The sequence below is a fragment of the Phyllobates terribilis genome, unplaced genomic scaffold (genome assembly GCF_046119375.1).
Source record: "Phyllobates terribilis strain yellow unplaced genomic scaffold, ASM4611937v1 Scaffold_7__3_contigs__length_470593459, whole genome shotgun sequence".
Classification (NCBI taxonomy): domain Eukaryota; kingdom Metazoa; phylum Chordata; class Amphibia; order Anura; family Dendrobatidae; genus Phyllobates; species Phyllobates terribilis.
The window spans coordinates 58762765-58778286 of NW_027362767.1; the positions used below are offsets into that span (position 1 = coordinate 58762765).

Genomic DNA, 15522 nt, shown 5'->3' on the forward strand with positions numbered 1-15522 from the left:
GCCACGATGATGTGACCTAACCCCTTTCCATTCTGTTCTCCAGCCTGGCCGCCAGCGGCGACGTCGATGGGTTAACCGCCTGGGCGCTGGCCGGAGTGGACATGGACCAAGCCGGTTATGATGGGCAGACTGCGTATCAAGTTGTAAGTCCACAAAAAACTGACCAGTACCTGCAAACTGAACAAAGCATGTGTGAACAGGCGCGAGCTGCATAATGTATAACGAAAAGAATCCAGCAGCCTCTGTCAGTGTGAAGATGGGCAAACATGGAATAGATGAAGCCCAAAAAGCCTGGTCTGGCAGAACTGCTCCACAGCGCCACTCTTATGCATGGGCATTGTCTGGTATTGCACCTTAGGCTAGATTCACATCACCTTGTAGCAGCCATACATTATAGTCTCCCGGCCTGCTGCTGCTCTCAGCCTCATAACCAAATGTGACGCTGTTAGTTTGGGCCGGGAGACCTGCGCTTTCGCCTGCAATCGCAGGAATTTCTAGAGTGGAAACGCTGGGATTTTGTACTTACAGACAGTTTTTCCATGCTTTTCTTAGGCTGCCGTAGAAGAATACAGGGAAAAACCTCAGTAATAACTTTCAGATCAGCAGCATCTTTTGACGCACAACGTCCACAAGTTTTCATGACGTCACATCCACTTTGCTGCGACTGTTAACTGAAGCAGGTTTTGTGCACATAAAGTTACGTTTACGCTACATGCGAACATGGCCCTAAGATCGGACTGATCCCCAGGACTAATCTGCTGAGGAATTTCTCATAAGAGTAGAAGTATGATATTAAATTCTCACTGGTGATATTCCCCCAGACCTCACACTTAGGGCTCTTTCACACGTCAGTGTTTCCAGCACATGTGGTGACCGTTTCCACATGTACCAGAGACACTGACACATGTAGACCCATTCAAATGAATGGGTCTGTGCACATGTCAATGTGTTTCCATGGACCGTGTGATCTACACGTAGACATGTCTGTTTTTGGACGGCAGCACGGATCACACAGACCCATTCAAGTCAATGGGTCTATGTAAACACGTACTGCACACTGATTACATCTGTGTGACACATATCGGCGCTTGGGAATCAGTGTACAGTTAGCGTTGTTCCCAAGCGCTGGGTGCTGAACGCTGCCCTCATCATAGTTCCCTGCTTGTGCTGCGATCAGCACCAGCAGGGACAATGATGAGAGTTGTCTGCTCCCGCAGTGTTCACCTGTAAAAGTAGGAAAATAAAAAATCCTTTATACTCACCTGTCCTAAGTGTCCCCCGCTGTAATCCTCTGACTGCTCAGCAGAGGAGCCGGGGAGAATGACTCGCTCCAGCGAACGGCCCCGGAGCTGCGCTCAGCGAGCGGTGTCCTCTCACTCACTGAGCTCAGCACAGCTCTGGGGTCCGCTCGGTGCAGGAGTCACTCTTCCCGGCTTCTCTGTGAGCGGTCTCATGGATTACAGCATGGGACACTTAGGACAGGTGAGTATAAGGATTTTTTTAATTTTATTATTTTTACATGTGAAGACGCGGGGAGCAGACTACTACTCTCATCATTGTCCCTGCTGGTGCTGATCGCAGCGCCGGCAGGGGACTATGATGAGGGCAGCGCTAACTGTACACTGATTCCCAGGCGCCGGTACATGTGATCCTGATGCGGCACACAGGTGGCACACTGCTTTTTCCGGTACCAGAAATATCAGGACGTGTGAGAGAGCCCTTCGTATTATAGAGGGAAATCCGCTGCAGATACTGACGGTCAGCGGTCGTCTATTCGGCAGCAGTAGTCCATTTATGCTGCGGGCTTCCTTGCAATCCGCTGCACGATGCTGGTCCTGTAAAATGCAGTGGATCTCACATGTCGGGATCACAAAAACAAAGAACAAAATAATATGGTGTCCGTGCTGAGCGATCGGCCACTCTCATCTGTACATTTACTTCCAGGCAGAAGCTGTCGGGAACGAGGAGATCATGGAGTTTTTTCATCAAAAAAGAGGACAGGTGAGATGTTGGGTTTTCTACATTGCATTTAATGGCTTTGCTGCAAGGTTCAGCTGCTGAAGAACCTCTTATTAAACACTAAAGGAAATCTACACTACATTTAATCGTTGGTTGGCACCGAAGGAAAAAAAAAAGTGTAGACTACTGCTGGGGCAGATAAGCAGCGCCACATAGGAACTGAGCTGCTTCTTTCCAGGCATCAGGTTCTCTCATTACATCCACACACATACATGATCAGGTCGGTGCATGGGGTTTTTCCCAAAGGAGAGAGAGGAGTAATGCATTGCTAGATATCACTGTTGGTTTCCTATCTCACACAAGAGCAGAGGATCAGGCATATTGAAATCCAACATGCCCCATCCTCCTTAACCCTCCAACATCTGCCATTAGTTAATAAACCACTCATACACATTACATAGTATAGGCATCTACTGCCACAAGTCATGCGAGGAGGGTTTTTTTTTCTGCCGAGTAACCCCACAGGATTCGTATAGAGGTCCTTCCACTTTTTTTCACACTTTATTTACTTTTGTCCATCAATAGAGCAAATGTGGAAGGACAGAGCTCCGGAGCCGGCTGCACAAGACGCACCGCCGACCATGGCTGACTTACTTACTTTTATTTTTTGCTATTTCAGGTTTTCCTCAATGGCAGTTCGAGTGATAAAGAAAACTACCTGAGTAGCTGAAGAAATCCCTCATGGTGACACTTCAGTGGCGGACTGTATTCTTCTTCCCAAGCACAAACCCTAGGTCTTTTGGTGCTGCAGGGTCACCCCCCCCCCCCCTTTCCGGTCTGGTCCTGCAGGGTCACCCCCCCCCCCCCTCTTCGGTCTGGTCCTGCAGGGTCACCCCCCCCCTCTTCGGTCTGGTCCTGCAGGGTCACCCCCCCCCCCCCTCTTCGCCCTGGTCCTGCGGGGTCACCCCCCCTCTTCGTCCTGGTCCTGCGCGGTCACCCCCTGTCCACTCTGGGCTCAGGACCAGGCTCACATGTTTGAAGCACAGTTTATTCCCCATTTCTGGTCTCTGATTTCCGTGTCCGGTGTGGAGACATTTAAAGCACAGTGTGAACCCAGCTTCAAGGGGCTGTCCAGGATCATAAAAAAACAGCACCGCTCCTATTCAGGGGATCTGTCCAGTATTGTAACATTCACATGAATGAACGTGCAATACCAGACACTGCCTATGCGCAAGAGTGGCGCCGTTCTGGGGAAAGAAAATAGCCTCTTATTCTAATTCTGCACAACTTATCCTGGTAAATGTTTTATGGAATTAGAAAACAAGGTCTGTTTTGCCTTTTACATACAGCGCCCCCCCATTCTGTTTATGGACAGTCTGGTACTGCAGCTTATCCCAACTCAGGTGAAAGCAATAGTACAGGCCCAGCCCGGCGTTGGCTCTGGACCCTGTTTTCTAATTGTGTACAGTCTATTTTTTTAAGGGGTTTTACAGGTTCAGTAAACCCGCTACTCCAGGTGGAAAACAAACAGTGCTGGACCTGGGGATGGAGGGTAAAGCACAGAGTATCCACCGCTGCTCCGGTCTGTTTGGCTGCAGCGCTGATGTCGTGATGACATAACTGAGCTTATTGGCTCTGCCTGTGTTTACATCTCAAGCCGCTGATTGTCATTGTCTGCAGCGCTGACGTCAAACACCAGGTGCAGTGGCGGAGACTCAGCGCTGGACCCGGGGAGAGGGGGAGGGGTAAAGAAGAATTTTTTTTTTTTTTTTTTTTTCTAACAAACTGCACTCAGTGACAGAACGTTCTAAAACCGGACAACCCCTTTAACTCCTGCCACTTCAGAGCCTCTGCCCTGACCGAGCGCCCTAAGTATTACTGAGCCAGACAGGCCGTTTCTTGACAGCCGCCGTTGGACATTTCATTCCGAACAACCAGGCTGTCCTGAGTGACGGCTGCCATGCTGGATCGGCACCGTACTGAGGGGACAGCAGGCGTTCCTCTGCAGCTGTGTGTTGTATACATGTTGTGTAGTGTTGGGCTGTACACTGTGACGTCTGATTGTATTGTTGTATCTTCTAGTGTTAGTGCGGCCCCGGAGCACGCCGGGTGTGTCGCATTGCTGTGCACATTGCCGCCATGGCTGAGATGTTTCCGATCCGTGGCTTTTTGTCTCGGGGCGCGGGGAGGTGCATAAGACGGACCTGAGAAGAGAGCAGGAATCCTGCTCCAGGCGTGAGCCCCGAACAATGCAATATTATCTGGAGGCTTCTCAGGCCCAATTCTTCTGTGTCAATCAGTATTAGCAATAAAGTTTTATCAAAACAAATCATCGATATGTTGCTATATCCCACAGTTTCCAACCAAGGGACGCAATGTTATTTATTATTAAAAATATAGTGCCCTCTGTAGTCCATGGGCTGGGTCTGGTCTTGCTGCTCAATCCTATTCCACATAAGGATGCAATACCAGATCCAGCCTCAGGACAAGAGGGGCGCTGTTTAGAACAAAACCAGCCCTATTATGATCAGGTGGGACCTAAGACTGGTTACAGCGACCCAGATGACCACGTGGGCAGATTGCTGAATGGTCTATTGTGAGCACCAAAGTAAAACACCCATCTATTTCCATAAGATCTATCTAAATGCATGGTGCAGGTACTAATGACCGAGAGCAGCTACAAGTCCCTGGCAGCTTCATCATACCCCACTCGGTCACGTGGCCGTCTGAGAAGCCTCTTACCACGTGCACAGGACACACAACAGCCGTGGTATCAATCCTGAAAATGGCCAGATCACTGCAGATGCCGGACTGTCCCCAGGGGTCAGACTGCAGGCTGCACAGTAAGTGGAGAAATGCCAACTCCTCCTTGTGTCACCGTTGCCTGACATGGAGCCACGTTTCTGCTGGAATACCCTCTAGGGCGGATTCTCACTCACGCGTTTGTACATTTTTTGGGCATTTCCCTTCTTTTTATTGTGACTTGATCTTCGCTGAAAGCCTATAGTGAAATATTCAGCACCCTACTTTTTATTTTTGATGTTTTTATGACCTTTTGGTGCATATTCTGCATACACATTCCCAAGGATAGGTCATTATTAGATGGGTTGGGGGTCCGCTGCTGATCAGCTGATACCACCCTGTACAGAGCTGTGTGCACTGTAGTTGTCATTCCTGGGTACTGCAGCTTAGATACTGTTTTCTTCAATAGAAGCTGAGCTGCAGTACCGGATTACAGCCACTACACAGTATGGGGCGCTGTGCACATGTGGCTGCCGTGGTAGCTGCAAACAGCTGATCATTATCAGACCCCCTACCCCTATAATCTAACACCCCATCACTGATGAACCATCCTAAAGATTAGATGAGGGTCCGACCAAAATCAGTTGTCAATCGCCCAAAATTCATCTCACTGCGTTGGCCAATTTTGGATGTTGGCTGCATGCACTCAGACCGGAATAGTCTATAGATGCCGGCAGCTGCTGCTGCACCCGTCTACAATGTGGACCTGAAGCCAGTCACATCCATGGAGTCTGATCCCTGCCCTAGACAAGGGGTAAGATGCTGGAGAATTGTTTCACTTCCTTTGTTATAGGATGATGATCTTTAAAAATAGGTGCTGAGATTAGAAAAAAAAAGGGCTGCAATTCTTCCTCAAACAGCACCACTTCTTACTATGGCCTTGTCTGGTATTGCAGCCCACCCACGATAAATCGATTTTAAGAAAAGTGGTCCCTAATCGCTTTTATACTTGTACAATAGCAAAAAAAAGCAGGTACTCTTCTTCCCTGGGTTCTCTGCCGCTGCGCCGGTCTCTGACTATTTAGAGCCGCAGTCGTGACATCACTGCTGCAGCTAAAACATAAAACCGGAGCAGCGGCAGAGAGCCGGCGCCTGATCGGAGAGGGCGAGTATCTGCTCTTTTGTGTTATTTTACAGGTATAAAAGCAATTGGGGACCACTTTTTTCAAAAAGTGAAAACGTGTTTAACTTGACTAGGGAAGAGCTGTAATACCAGACCCAGCCTGTGAACAAGTGTGGCGCTGTTTAGGAAAAAAAATGTAACCCCTTTTTCCTATTCTCTCAATAAGCCGTGAGTACTTGAGTATTATCCTCTCACACATATTGTGTGTATTTCTTGCTTTCATCTTTCCCAGGGCCGAAAAACATTTCACTTTCCTACCACTTGATTTATTAAAGGGCCATACAAACTAAATTAATAACACAAAGTTATTCACAGTGTCTGATAGTTAAAAGTCAAACGCTGCCGTCCCCAACAACGGCGCCGGCCTGCGAGGAATCCACATCTGTCACGTCCTCGTTTTATCCTGCCCATCATCTGTGATATTCGGGCTGCGCTCAGCCCTGGCGAGACGCCGCAGCCTCCGGATATTGCTTCTCGCTCTATTTATGGGCCAAGACGTAAAACCAGGAGTAACAATAAATGCATTTACATAACTGAGAACAGATAATATTGGGGGGAGGATGTTTCGCTGGTGCAGGAACTTTTTTTTGGGGGGGGGGGATAAACCTCTTAAAATTGTCCAATTGTCATTTGTACAATGCACTGCAATATATTTGATTAATTGTGGCGCTGTCAAGGAATCGTGATTAATTTATTTTACAGGATAGTAAATTAAAAGCTGCATCGTCTCCTGGCTGGAGAATTCATGACAAATTGATGTTAATTTGTGGCGCATTAATTAAAGGTCGAATATTCCCCCCCCCCCTTTTTTTTTTATTTTTCTGCCCTGACCGATGCAAATGAACCGTGCAACTCCTTTTTTTTCTTTCTTAAAAATAAAAACCAGTTGAAGGCCAAATTCCCTTTATAACTATGACCATTTCTGGCCTTTATATGACTTGTGTCCTGCATTTTTACTTCGGTTTTTCAGTTGTCTCTTAGCTAGTGGGTGAAGGACTAGCTTCTGTAATGTCACAGACATGAGGGATTCCTGCTCCCCTCTCTCTATAAAGCACAAGTCCAAAAGAAGACGCACTGGAGTCTTTATAGAGCAGTGTAGCTGTGAATCCAGCACGAAGGCGAGACAAAACACTTACTACAATGCAGCAGTGTAACTGAATCCAGCAGAGAGGTGAGGCAAAACACTTACTACAAAGCAGCAGTGTAGCTGTGAATCCAGCACAGAGGTAAGGCAAAACACTTACTACAATGCAGCAGTGTAACTGAATCCAGCACAGAGGTGAGGCAAAACACTTACTACAATGCAGCAGTGTAGCTGTGAATCCAGCACAGAGGTGAGGCAAAACACTTACTACAATGCAGCAGTGTAACTGTGAATCCAGCACAGAGGTGAGGCAAAACACTTACTACAATGCAGCAGTGTAGCTGTGAATCCAGCACAGAGGTGAGACAAAACACTTGCTACAAAGCAGCAGTGTAACTGTGAATCCAGCACAGAGGTGAGGCTAAACACTTACTACAAAGCAGCAGTGTAACTGTGAATCCAGCACAGAGGAGAGGCAAAACACTTACTACAAAGCAGCAGTGTAACTGTGAATCCAGCACAGAGGTGAGGCAAAACACTTACTACAAAGCAGCAGTGTAACTGTGAATCCAGCACAGAGGAGAGGCAAAACACTTACTACAAAGCAGCAGTGTAGCTGTGAATCCAGCACGGGGTGAGACAAAACACTTACTACAAAACAGCAGTATGCAACAAGGAAGGAGGGGGGGGGGGACGTAATCCAGCATCACCGTCCAGGTAAAAATTGATTATTAGTGTATCATTAAAACTGAGTTGAAATCAAACTTCCTTACGCGTTTCTGGCACTGAGATGTGCCCTTAGTCATATGGCTGCCGGCACCAGCAGGACTAGCTCCCTCCAGGGAATCTCGTACCAGAGCTGATGATTACCGCGGCGTGGGGAGCTATATATCTCTTTTGCCTTGTTACAAAGCAGCAGTGTAGCTGTGAATCCAGCACGGGGGTGAGTTAAAACACTTACTGCAAAGCAGCAGTGTAGCTGTGAATCCAGCACGGGGTGAGACAAAACACTTACTAGACAGCAGCAGCTCTCGCTCTCTGCCTGTTCTCTTCGGGTTGAGGTCTCCAGTGGTGGTGGGTGCCCATTGAGCATATAAAACAAAGAACTGTACTCCCTTTTTTTCTTCATTTTACAAGGGATGTGAATATGGATAAGGGAGCACTCCTGCTGGCTGGTAGATTAACAGGATTTGTCTCTTCTTTTATGCTTGTCTGTAGGTTGTGTTTGGTATTGCACCTCCTAAATGGAGCTGTACTGCAATACCAAATACAAGTGTGAATAAGCGCTGTTAAATGCAGGAAATTTCAGAGGTAAAGAATCCCTCCACGTTCACAATCCCTGGAGACAAATCCTTATACCGTCCTGAACAATCTCCCCCAACAATTAACTGATCACATGGTGACCCCAGCAATCGGCTTAGGAAACCAGACAGCAAGTAGTCAGTTTTCCTGCAGCGCCACCACTGGGGAAAATTAAGCATAACACTTTCCACTAAAATCAATGAGTTGTTCCTTTCTATATGGGTGTGTTGAGTCCTCCAAACTCTGGAGCCCTTCTTTCTAGATCCTGAATCAAGGATACCCCTACAGTCGCTTATAACAATGCTAAAACTAATTATTGTTTTGTTTTTTTCTTTTTAATAAGATAACGCCGTTAACTCTATAGGCGCTGACTTTTTCACGATGGCCCATTTTACGTTATACATTTGTAACAATTCACTGCATAGGTGGCACGTCCGTCTTCAAAAAGTCCCATCGTGGCTGAGATACATGTACCCTGGTGTCTTGTATCACTAAGTGCCACTGGTCTAAAATCTATTGTGGCTTCTTTTGACACCCATTTTATTGAGCGCTCATGGCTTAGAAGTCTCCTCATTCTGACATGCCAGGCTTGGCTTGTCACTCTCTACAAGGGGAAACGTTACCCCTTAGACTTCCTTAAGAACAAAAGATTGGGCATGTTGAAGTCCTGCATGCCCCACCCTTCTTTCCTGACATTTCACCCATGGTGGGCAGCTGAAGGTGTGGAGGCCACATTGGCGCACCGCAGCCGTACTAGAGCTGCCGGTGGAACATCTCCCTCTGCCTCTAAATTCTTGCTTACAAGAGTTGATTCCTAAGAATGGCCACAAAGTTGTAAATTTAGTAGAACTATTCTGAGTGTTACCTCCCCTCCTGGCGATGGGAAATGTGCGTTGAGCATCTTGAAACTCTCCACAAATTTACGGCTATCAATCGGCTATTACTATTGCTCCTTCTTGTGCAAATTAGTAACATCTACAACGATGGAGGAGATATTCTTTCAACAATGTCATCAATCTTCCGTCACATGGACGCCATACCCAAAGCAAAAAAAAAAAGGTTATGGATCCAATATCCGAACCAGAAAGTATCACTTTTTGTAGTGTAGAGGTTTCATATTCAATAATTGACTTTTTAAGACGCCCTCACTCCAGTCAATGCGTTGGGTTTAGCAGTGCAACTCCGATCCGTTCAAGAAGTCATGGCCATCTTTAGTTGTGTTTGTAAATGCAGATATATTAGTATTTTGTGTATATTTTTATTACAAAGGTGTCTTGATATATATATCTATATCTATCTCTTTTGCTTCCAGCTTGTGCTTGACAAAGGAGAGTTTCCTGCTTTGGCCAGTGAAGGAGGCTGGTGGACTAGGTCATACGAGTACCTAAGCCAATCATCGCTGATGCATAGACAGAAGGGGGCTGGCTTAGCGATTGCAATGAGCAGACCGCCAGCCCCCCCACACAGCAATGATGACTTGCAAATACTGGAAACTTGTCAGGCACAAGTTGGATTTGGAGCTGCTGGGAGCCAAGACCCCTGCTGATCTCTTAAGATTGGGGGAATCTTTCTACATCCGCTTTAGGAGGGACACATTCAAATAATTTTGGGGTGGGGGAAATGGACAACCCTTTTGAATAGGAATGAGCTTACTAGCAGACAAGGGTTGTGCTGCCCCAATCTCATTCATGTAAATGGGTCATCCCATGTAAAAGGGAAGAAACTGCCACTTTTGGTGTTTGCAAGCCTACGCAGCGTAAAGTTGTGCGACCCTGCCAGCCGTCCATACAATGGGTCAGGAATATTTAGATGCATCTTGACCATTTTGCTTTGTCAAAATAATTGGTAGCAGAAGACCACGAGACGAGGATGATCTATGAAGATGAAGTTACAGAAACTGATTCATGCCTCTACTCCCTATGACAAGAGGCCTGTCTCTGGGTGGGGAGACGTGGAGATAACCACATGTCCTCGGTGGTTAAGGCTTTTGAATGCTTAGACTGTTTCATCATGTAACCTAGGCGTGTGAGCATTAACCCAGGGCGTGTGAGCGATACACCCACTAAGGCATCCTGAGTTTCATATGCATAAACATTTTACATTCATAGGAGACATCTCCCATAATGACTGTGACCAGTGCAGTGCAGGTTCCAGAAACGCAGGATGCTGGACATGTCCCTGAACGCCTTCCCAGCTATGGGCTACACTACCTTACATAGGTAATATATGGTCAAGTTCTTCAGATCCCCATAGCCTCCAACAGGGCATTCACAACTGAGGTTAATGGTCCTCCATATGCATTTACAGGTTTTAAAGGAGTTCTCCAAGTCTATCCACCCATGCATGCTCGCATAATCGATGGGTTCTCACTTCTGGCAGTTGCTTAGCTCTCCTGAGAACAAAAGGATCAGACATGTTGAAATCCAACTTGACCGATCCTTCTCTTCTCCTGACATGCCCCATGGATGTTGATGGGTATGACCAACAGTTATCCTTGACTTGTAGACCTTAAGGAGCTGTCATTTTGTCACCAATATATGCAAGACAGGAGAATGGTTTTCTGAGAGAACGGCATTGTGAATACACAAGAATCGCGAGAAAGAACTCAATAGATGCTTTATCTCTTTATCTGCTCCCCTGGCATCACATTTGGCTCCTCTGAAGAACTGTTGGTGGGACCATGTTCTGTCCAGACTTTATGGATCCTGGTGGACCAAGGACTCATCAGGATCCATAAAGTCTGATATTGGGAAAACTCCGTCTGAGGCCACCAATGGAGTAGAACCTCTGTCTCAGGCAATCTGACTTTTTAGGATGTTGATTACCTAAAGATTTAGGATTTTAGACTTCTATCTGAAGCTGTTTCTATAGCTCATACCTTACCCAATAACCATTGTGCATGAGGGTTTTTTTATGACATTATATGTAGACCCCATCAGAGGTGAGCATCATACAAGACCTAACATGTTCCATTAGATATTAACCCATGGGTCAGTGATATCTATGGATGCAAGTGTATTCTGTATACACACTACCAGAACCATAGATTTTAACCCCAGAACCTTCCTGTAAGACAATTAAACTTGTTATTCACGTGTAATAGGAACGACGCGCCAGTCATATAAAAGGTCCTAGTATAGATTACATTTCTTTTTCGGATTCCTAAAAAAATCCAATTTCGAGTTGAGGTGACCGGGTCTACTAGATGAGCATCTGACAGATGATTGCTCCTCGACTCCAGGGCCCCAACAGGTCAGGTCTCCAGGATTTCCCTAGTAATATACAGGTCATATAGTCAGTACAGGAGGAATTACTGCAGGCATCATCTCTATAGGATATCTTCAATTCATGACCTCCTGGACGTTCTCATATTCCCCTCCACCACCATGAACAGTGGCCTCCCACTCCCAACTATGGAAACGATGCAGCAGTGAATTACATAAATAATAGCTTAATATTAGTATTGGAAGAAAACTAGAACTATTTTCAAAACCATATCCTACGTCTGAGATCTGAAAGCTTCCAAATCCATAGTCACCGGCCATGTGAAATGCACCCATGTGATGGAACAGGCCTTGTAGTGGACCAGTCCAAACGACAACCAAATTCACTGTTCTCCCCCACAACTAACGCGTTTCACAACACTCAGACTTCAATAAGCAATATGAACAATATGTAGACAGCATGAGCGAGACCTGCAAATACTGAAAACTTTGGGAAACGGCATCTGCACAAAACTAAACACCTGCTCCACCTTGATACCTTCTTAAGACCTACAGCTGCTCAAGAACCCCTCATCTACTCCAGATATTAGATGCTGCTTTAGATTTCGGCATTTGCTCAAGACCATTCTACCTGGTCTAGATGTCAGCCCTTGCTCATGACCCTCCACATCTGTTCCGGACCACACCCCATTGGCTTTAGACTGTTAACAGGTACATAGATGCAACAGCGCAGACAATGAAGAGACAGTGGTACTTGAACCAACAACTATCCGACTAACACAATAAAAGGGGTGCCTTTGGCACAAAATCAGGGGACAGTGCAAAGAGTGAAAATGAAACAAGTTATGTTACAAGAATACAGAAATTCAGATGAACAGGATATTGACACAATGCTTATTACACACTATCATTCTATTATTACAACTCAATAACTGCTATCGTCTTGGTCCTAATACCTCAACCCTAGGGCATCACTGTCACTACTGGGCCCATCACTGTCGTCACTCTCTAGGCAACGTACAGCATCACACAGGCCCTAACGGGAGTCGACAATGCTGCCCGCTAGGCCGCAAGTCACAGGTTGGTGAGTTACTTGGCCCACTCCTCACACTGGCCGCCTTTGTTTCCTCAAGCACAGACTCGGTCCCCACTGTACCGTATGTCTACATTGGAAGCAATGGCTCACACCAACGTCCCTCCACTGAGGCCTAGTCGTCTTTCTTTCAGCTCTGACTCTGCTTACTCGGTCCTGCTTTCACGGATCTGGTCTCTCGTCTCTTGCTCCGGTCACCCGGATTTGGTTAGTCGGTCCTTCACTCGCATCAGGTTGCTCGGTCCTTCACTCGCACCTGGTTGCTCGGCCCTTCAATCGCATCTGGTTGCTCGGACCTTCACTCGCATCTGGTTGCTCAGTCCTTCCCTCGCATCTGGTTGCTCGGTCCTTCCCTCGCATCTGGTTCCTTGGTCCGTCACTCGCATCTGGTTGCTCGGTCCGTCACTCGCATCTGGTTGCTCAGTCCTTCACTCACATCTGGTTGCTTGGGCATTCCCTCGCATCTGGTTGCTCGGTCCGTCACTCACATCTGGTTTCTCGGTCCGTCACTCACATCTGGTTTCTCGGTCCGTCGCTCGCATCTGGTTGCTCAGTCCTTCACTCGCATCTGGTTGCTCGGTCCGTCACTCGCATCTGGTTGCTCGGTCCGTCACTCGCATCTGGTTGCTCGGTCCGTCACTCGCATCTGGTTGCTCAGTCCTTCACTCACATCTGGTTGCTCGGGCCTTCCCTCGCATCTGGTTGCTTGGGCATTCCCTCGCATCTGGTTGCTCGGTCCGTCACTCACATCTGGTTTCTCGGTCCGTCACTCACATCTGGTTTCTCGGTCCGTCGCTCGCATCTGGTTGCTCGGTCCGTCACTCGCATCTGGTTGCTCGGTCCGTCACTCGCATCTGGTTGCTCAGTCCTTCACTCACATCTGGTTGCTCGGGCCTTCCCTCGCATCTGGTTGCTTGGGCATTCCCTCGCATCTGGTTGCTCGGTCCGTCACTCACATCTGGTTTCTCGGTCAGTCACTCGCATCTGGTTGCTCAGTCCTTCATTCGCATCTGGTTGCTCGGTCCGTCACTCGCATCTGGTTGCTCGGTCCGTCATTCGCGTCTGGTTGCTCGGTCCTTCACTCAGATTTGATTACTCGCAATGCGGCTATAAGCCCACATCCCTGCACCGCATGTCCGTCCTGCTACAGGTCCAGGCTCTGACTCCTCCATTTTACGGCTCCCCTGGGCATTTTATAATTACTAACTGCGCCACGGTTATCACCTGACCTAGTGTCTTCTCCAATCTCTTCCCCGAGGTAACATGCACTTCACCCTTGGACTCTTGGGTTCCTACTAATGCAATTCTTTCTGCTTTTCACTTTATCGTCTTTGACTAGCAAATTGCAGTGTTCGCTTGCAGTCACCCTGTTTAGAATTAACTGTGTGCATATTCTCATTTGTCTATCTCCTTACATTCCTCCTCTCTTTAAACTCGCCAGTCCTTGGGCGAGAGAGAACACTTTATTTCTAGATACTTCTCAAGGGCGGTCCCAGCGTTGCTAGTATCAGAGCACATTCTTGTGTCTCCAGCATTATGTACTGCCCAATGAAGTCATCCTCCGCGTACCTTGTGGGTGGGACACCATTGTTGGCAAACTCAGTTCTGCAAGGCCCCTCTTTGTTTGTCTCTTCAGGAACACTCGAGCCTTCTGGTACTTCTCTTGCGGGTTCAGCCTCTGACCTATTCTCTCGATCTGCCTGAAGTGGTAGTGTTGCTTCCTCTGGCAATGCGGAACCACCCACCATTCACCCTCATCCTCTGCAAGCCTTCTTGATGCAGAGTTCCTCTGCTCTTTCAGGGGTTCAGACACAAGGGGAAAAAGCATGTTGCTGTTTAGCACTCTTACTGGTGCCCCTTCTTCTCCCTCTGATTCAACTTCATACACCGGATTCTCGCGGTGTACTCTTCTCGTAACCCGGTGGGGAGTCGTCTCCCATCTGTAATCCAAATTTCACCCAGGGCGCTTTCCTCGTATAAGTATCGATCTCGAGGTTGTAGTGGTGTTTCCTGTACCGAAATCATGTCTGGATGGCTCATCTTCTTAAATTTCTGTTCATCTAGCCGGTTCAGCATCTGCAGCCGATGCCAATGTTCCTGCACCCAGGTGGATGTGCTCATGCACCTCTGGGTCAAGCTCTAGCTCAGTTATTTCACGGCCACACAGCAACAGGTAGTCCGTGTACCTGACTGTGGCATGAGCACGGTTGTTGTGCACACACACCAATTCAGGCCACCTCATCTTCCGATCCTCTTCCAATGTCCTTAGCATCTGTAACAACGTTCTGTTGAAGCGTTCACAGGCTCAATTTCCCTGAGGGTGATAGGGTGCTGCCCTGGACTTCTCAATGCCGTAGAGTCGATGCAGTTCTTCCATGACTCTCCCCTGGAAGCATTCCCCTTGATCGGAGTGGAGCCTCTTTGGTCACCCATATACCCGGATGAAGTCTCAGAAGATGGCATGGGCGGCTGCAGATGGCACAGGGTTATGACTGCGAACTTCATGAAGGCAATATTCACAATAGCTATGAGATGGGCCATTCATAGGTCAATCCACCATTAACTCTTCCAGTGGCTCGGACGTCCTTATCACTTGCGTGGGGGCCCTCTGCTTTGGAGGCTTAGCCAATTCACACTGCCAGCACTTCTGACAAACTTCTTCCACAACCCGACATAGTTGTGGCCAAAACACGAGCCGTTGCAGCCATTGGAAGGTCTTCTCCGTTCCAAAGTGCGCACCCCTCTCATGAGCTTCCTTCACCACACTCAGCACCTTCCCTTCTGGAACCACTACTTGCTATGTAGTCCCAAGCTCTCTGTATAACTGTACCCACCTGTATAACAGGCCATTCTTCATACAAAGTCACTCCAATTGTCCTAGCACCTGTAAGGCACCGATAGACAAGGCTAACCTCTCTTCTCTGTTGGGCTTCTG

General features: G+C 47.6%; 1 protein-coding gene across 1 annotated transcript in view; it reads left to right on the top strand.

Moving 5' to 3' along the window:
* ASPG (asparaginase) overlaps positions 1–4288 on the top strand; it is a 73447-nt gene extending 69159 nt beyond the window's left edge. The window contains exons 14-16 of the mRNA XM_073638631.1: positions 44–143; positions 1945–2001; positions 2639–4288. Of these exons, the coding sequence (XP_073494732.1) occupies positions 44–143; positions 1945–2001; positions 2639–2689 (208 nt within the window). The 3' untranslated portion in view covers positions 2690–4288. The remainder of the gene's footprint in view (positions 1–43; positions 144–1944; positions 2002–2638) is intronic.
* Positions 4289–15522: the final 11234 nt, after the last annotated feature.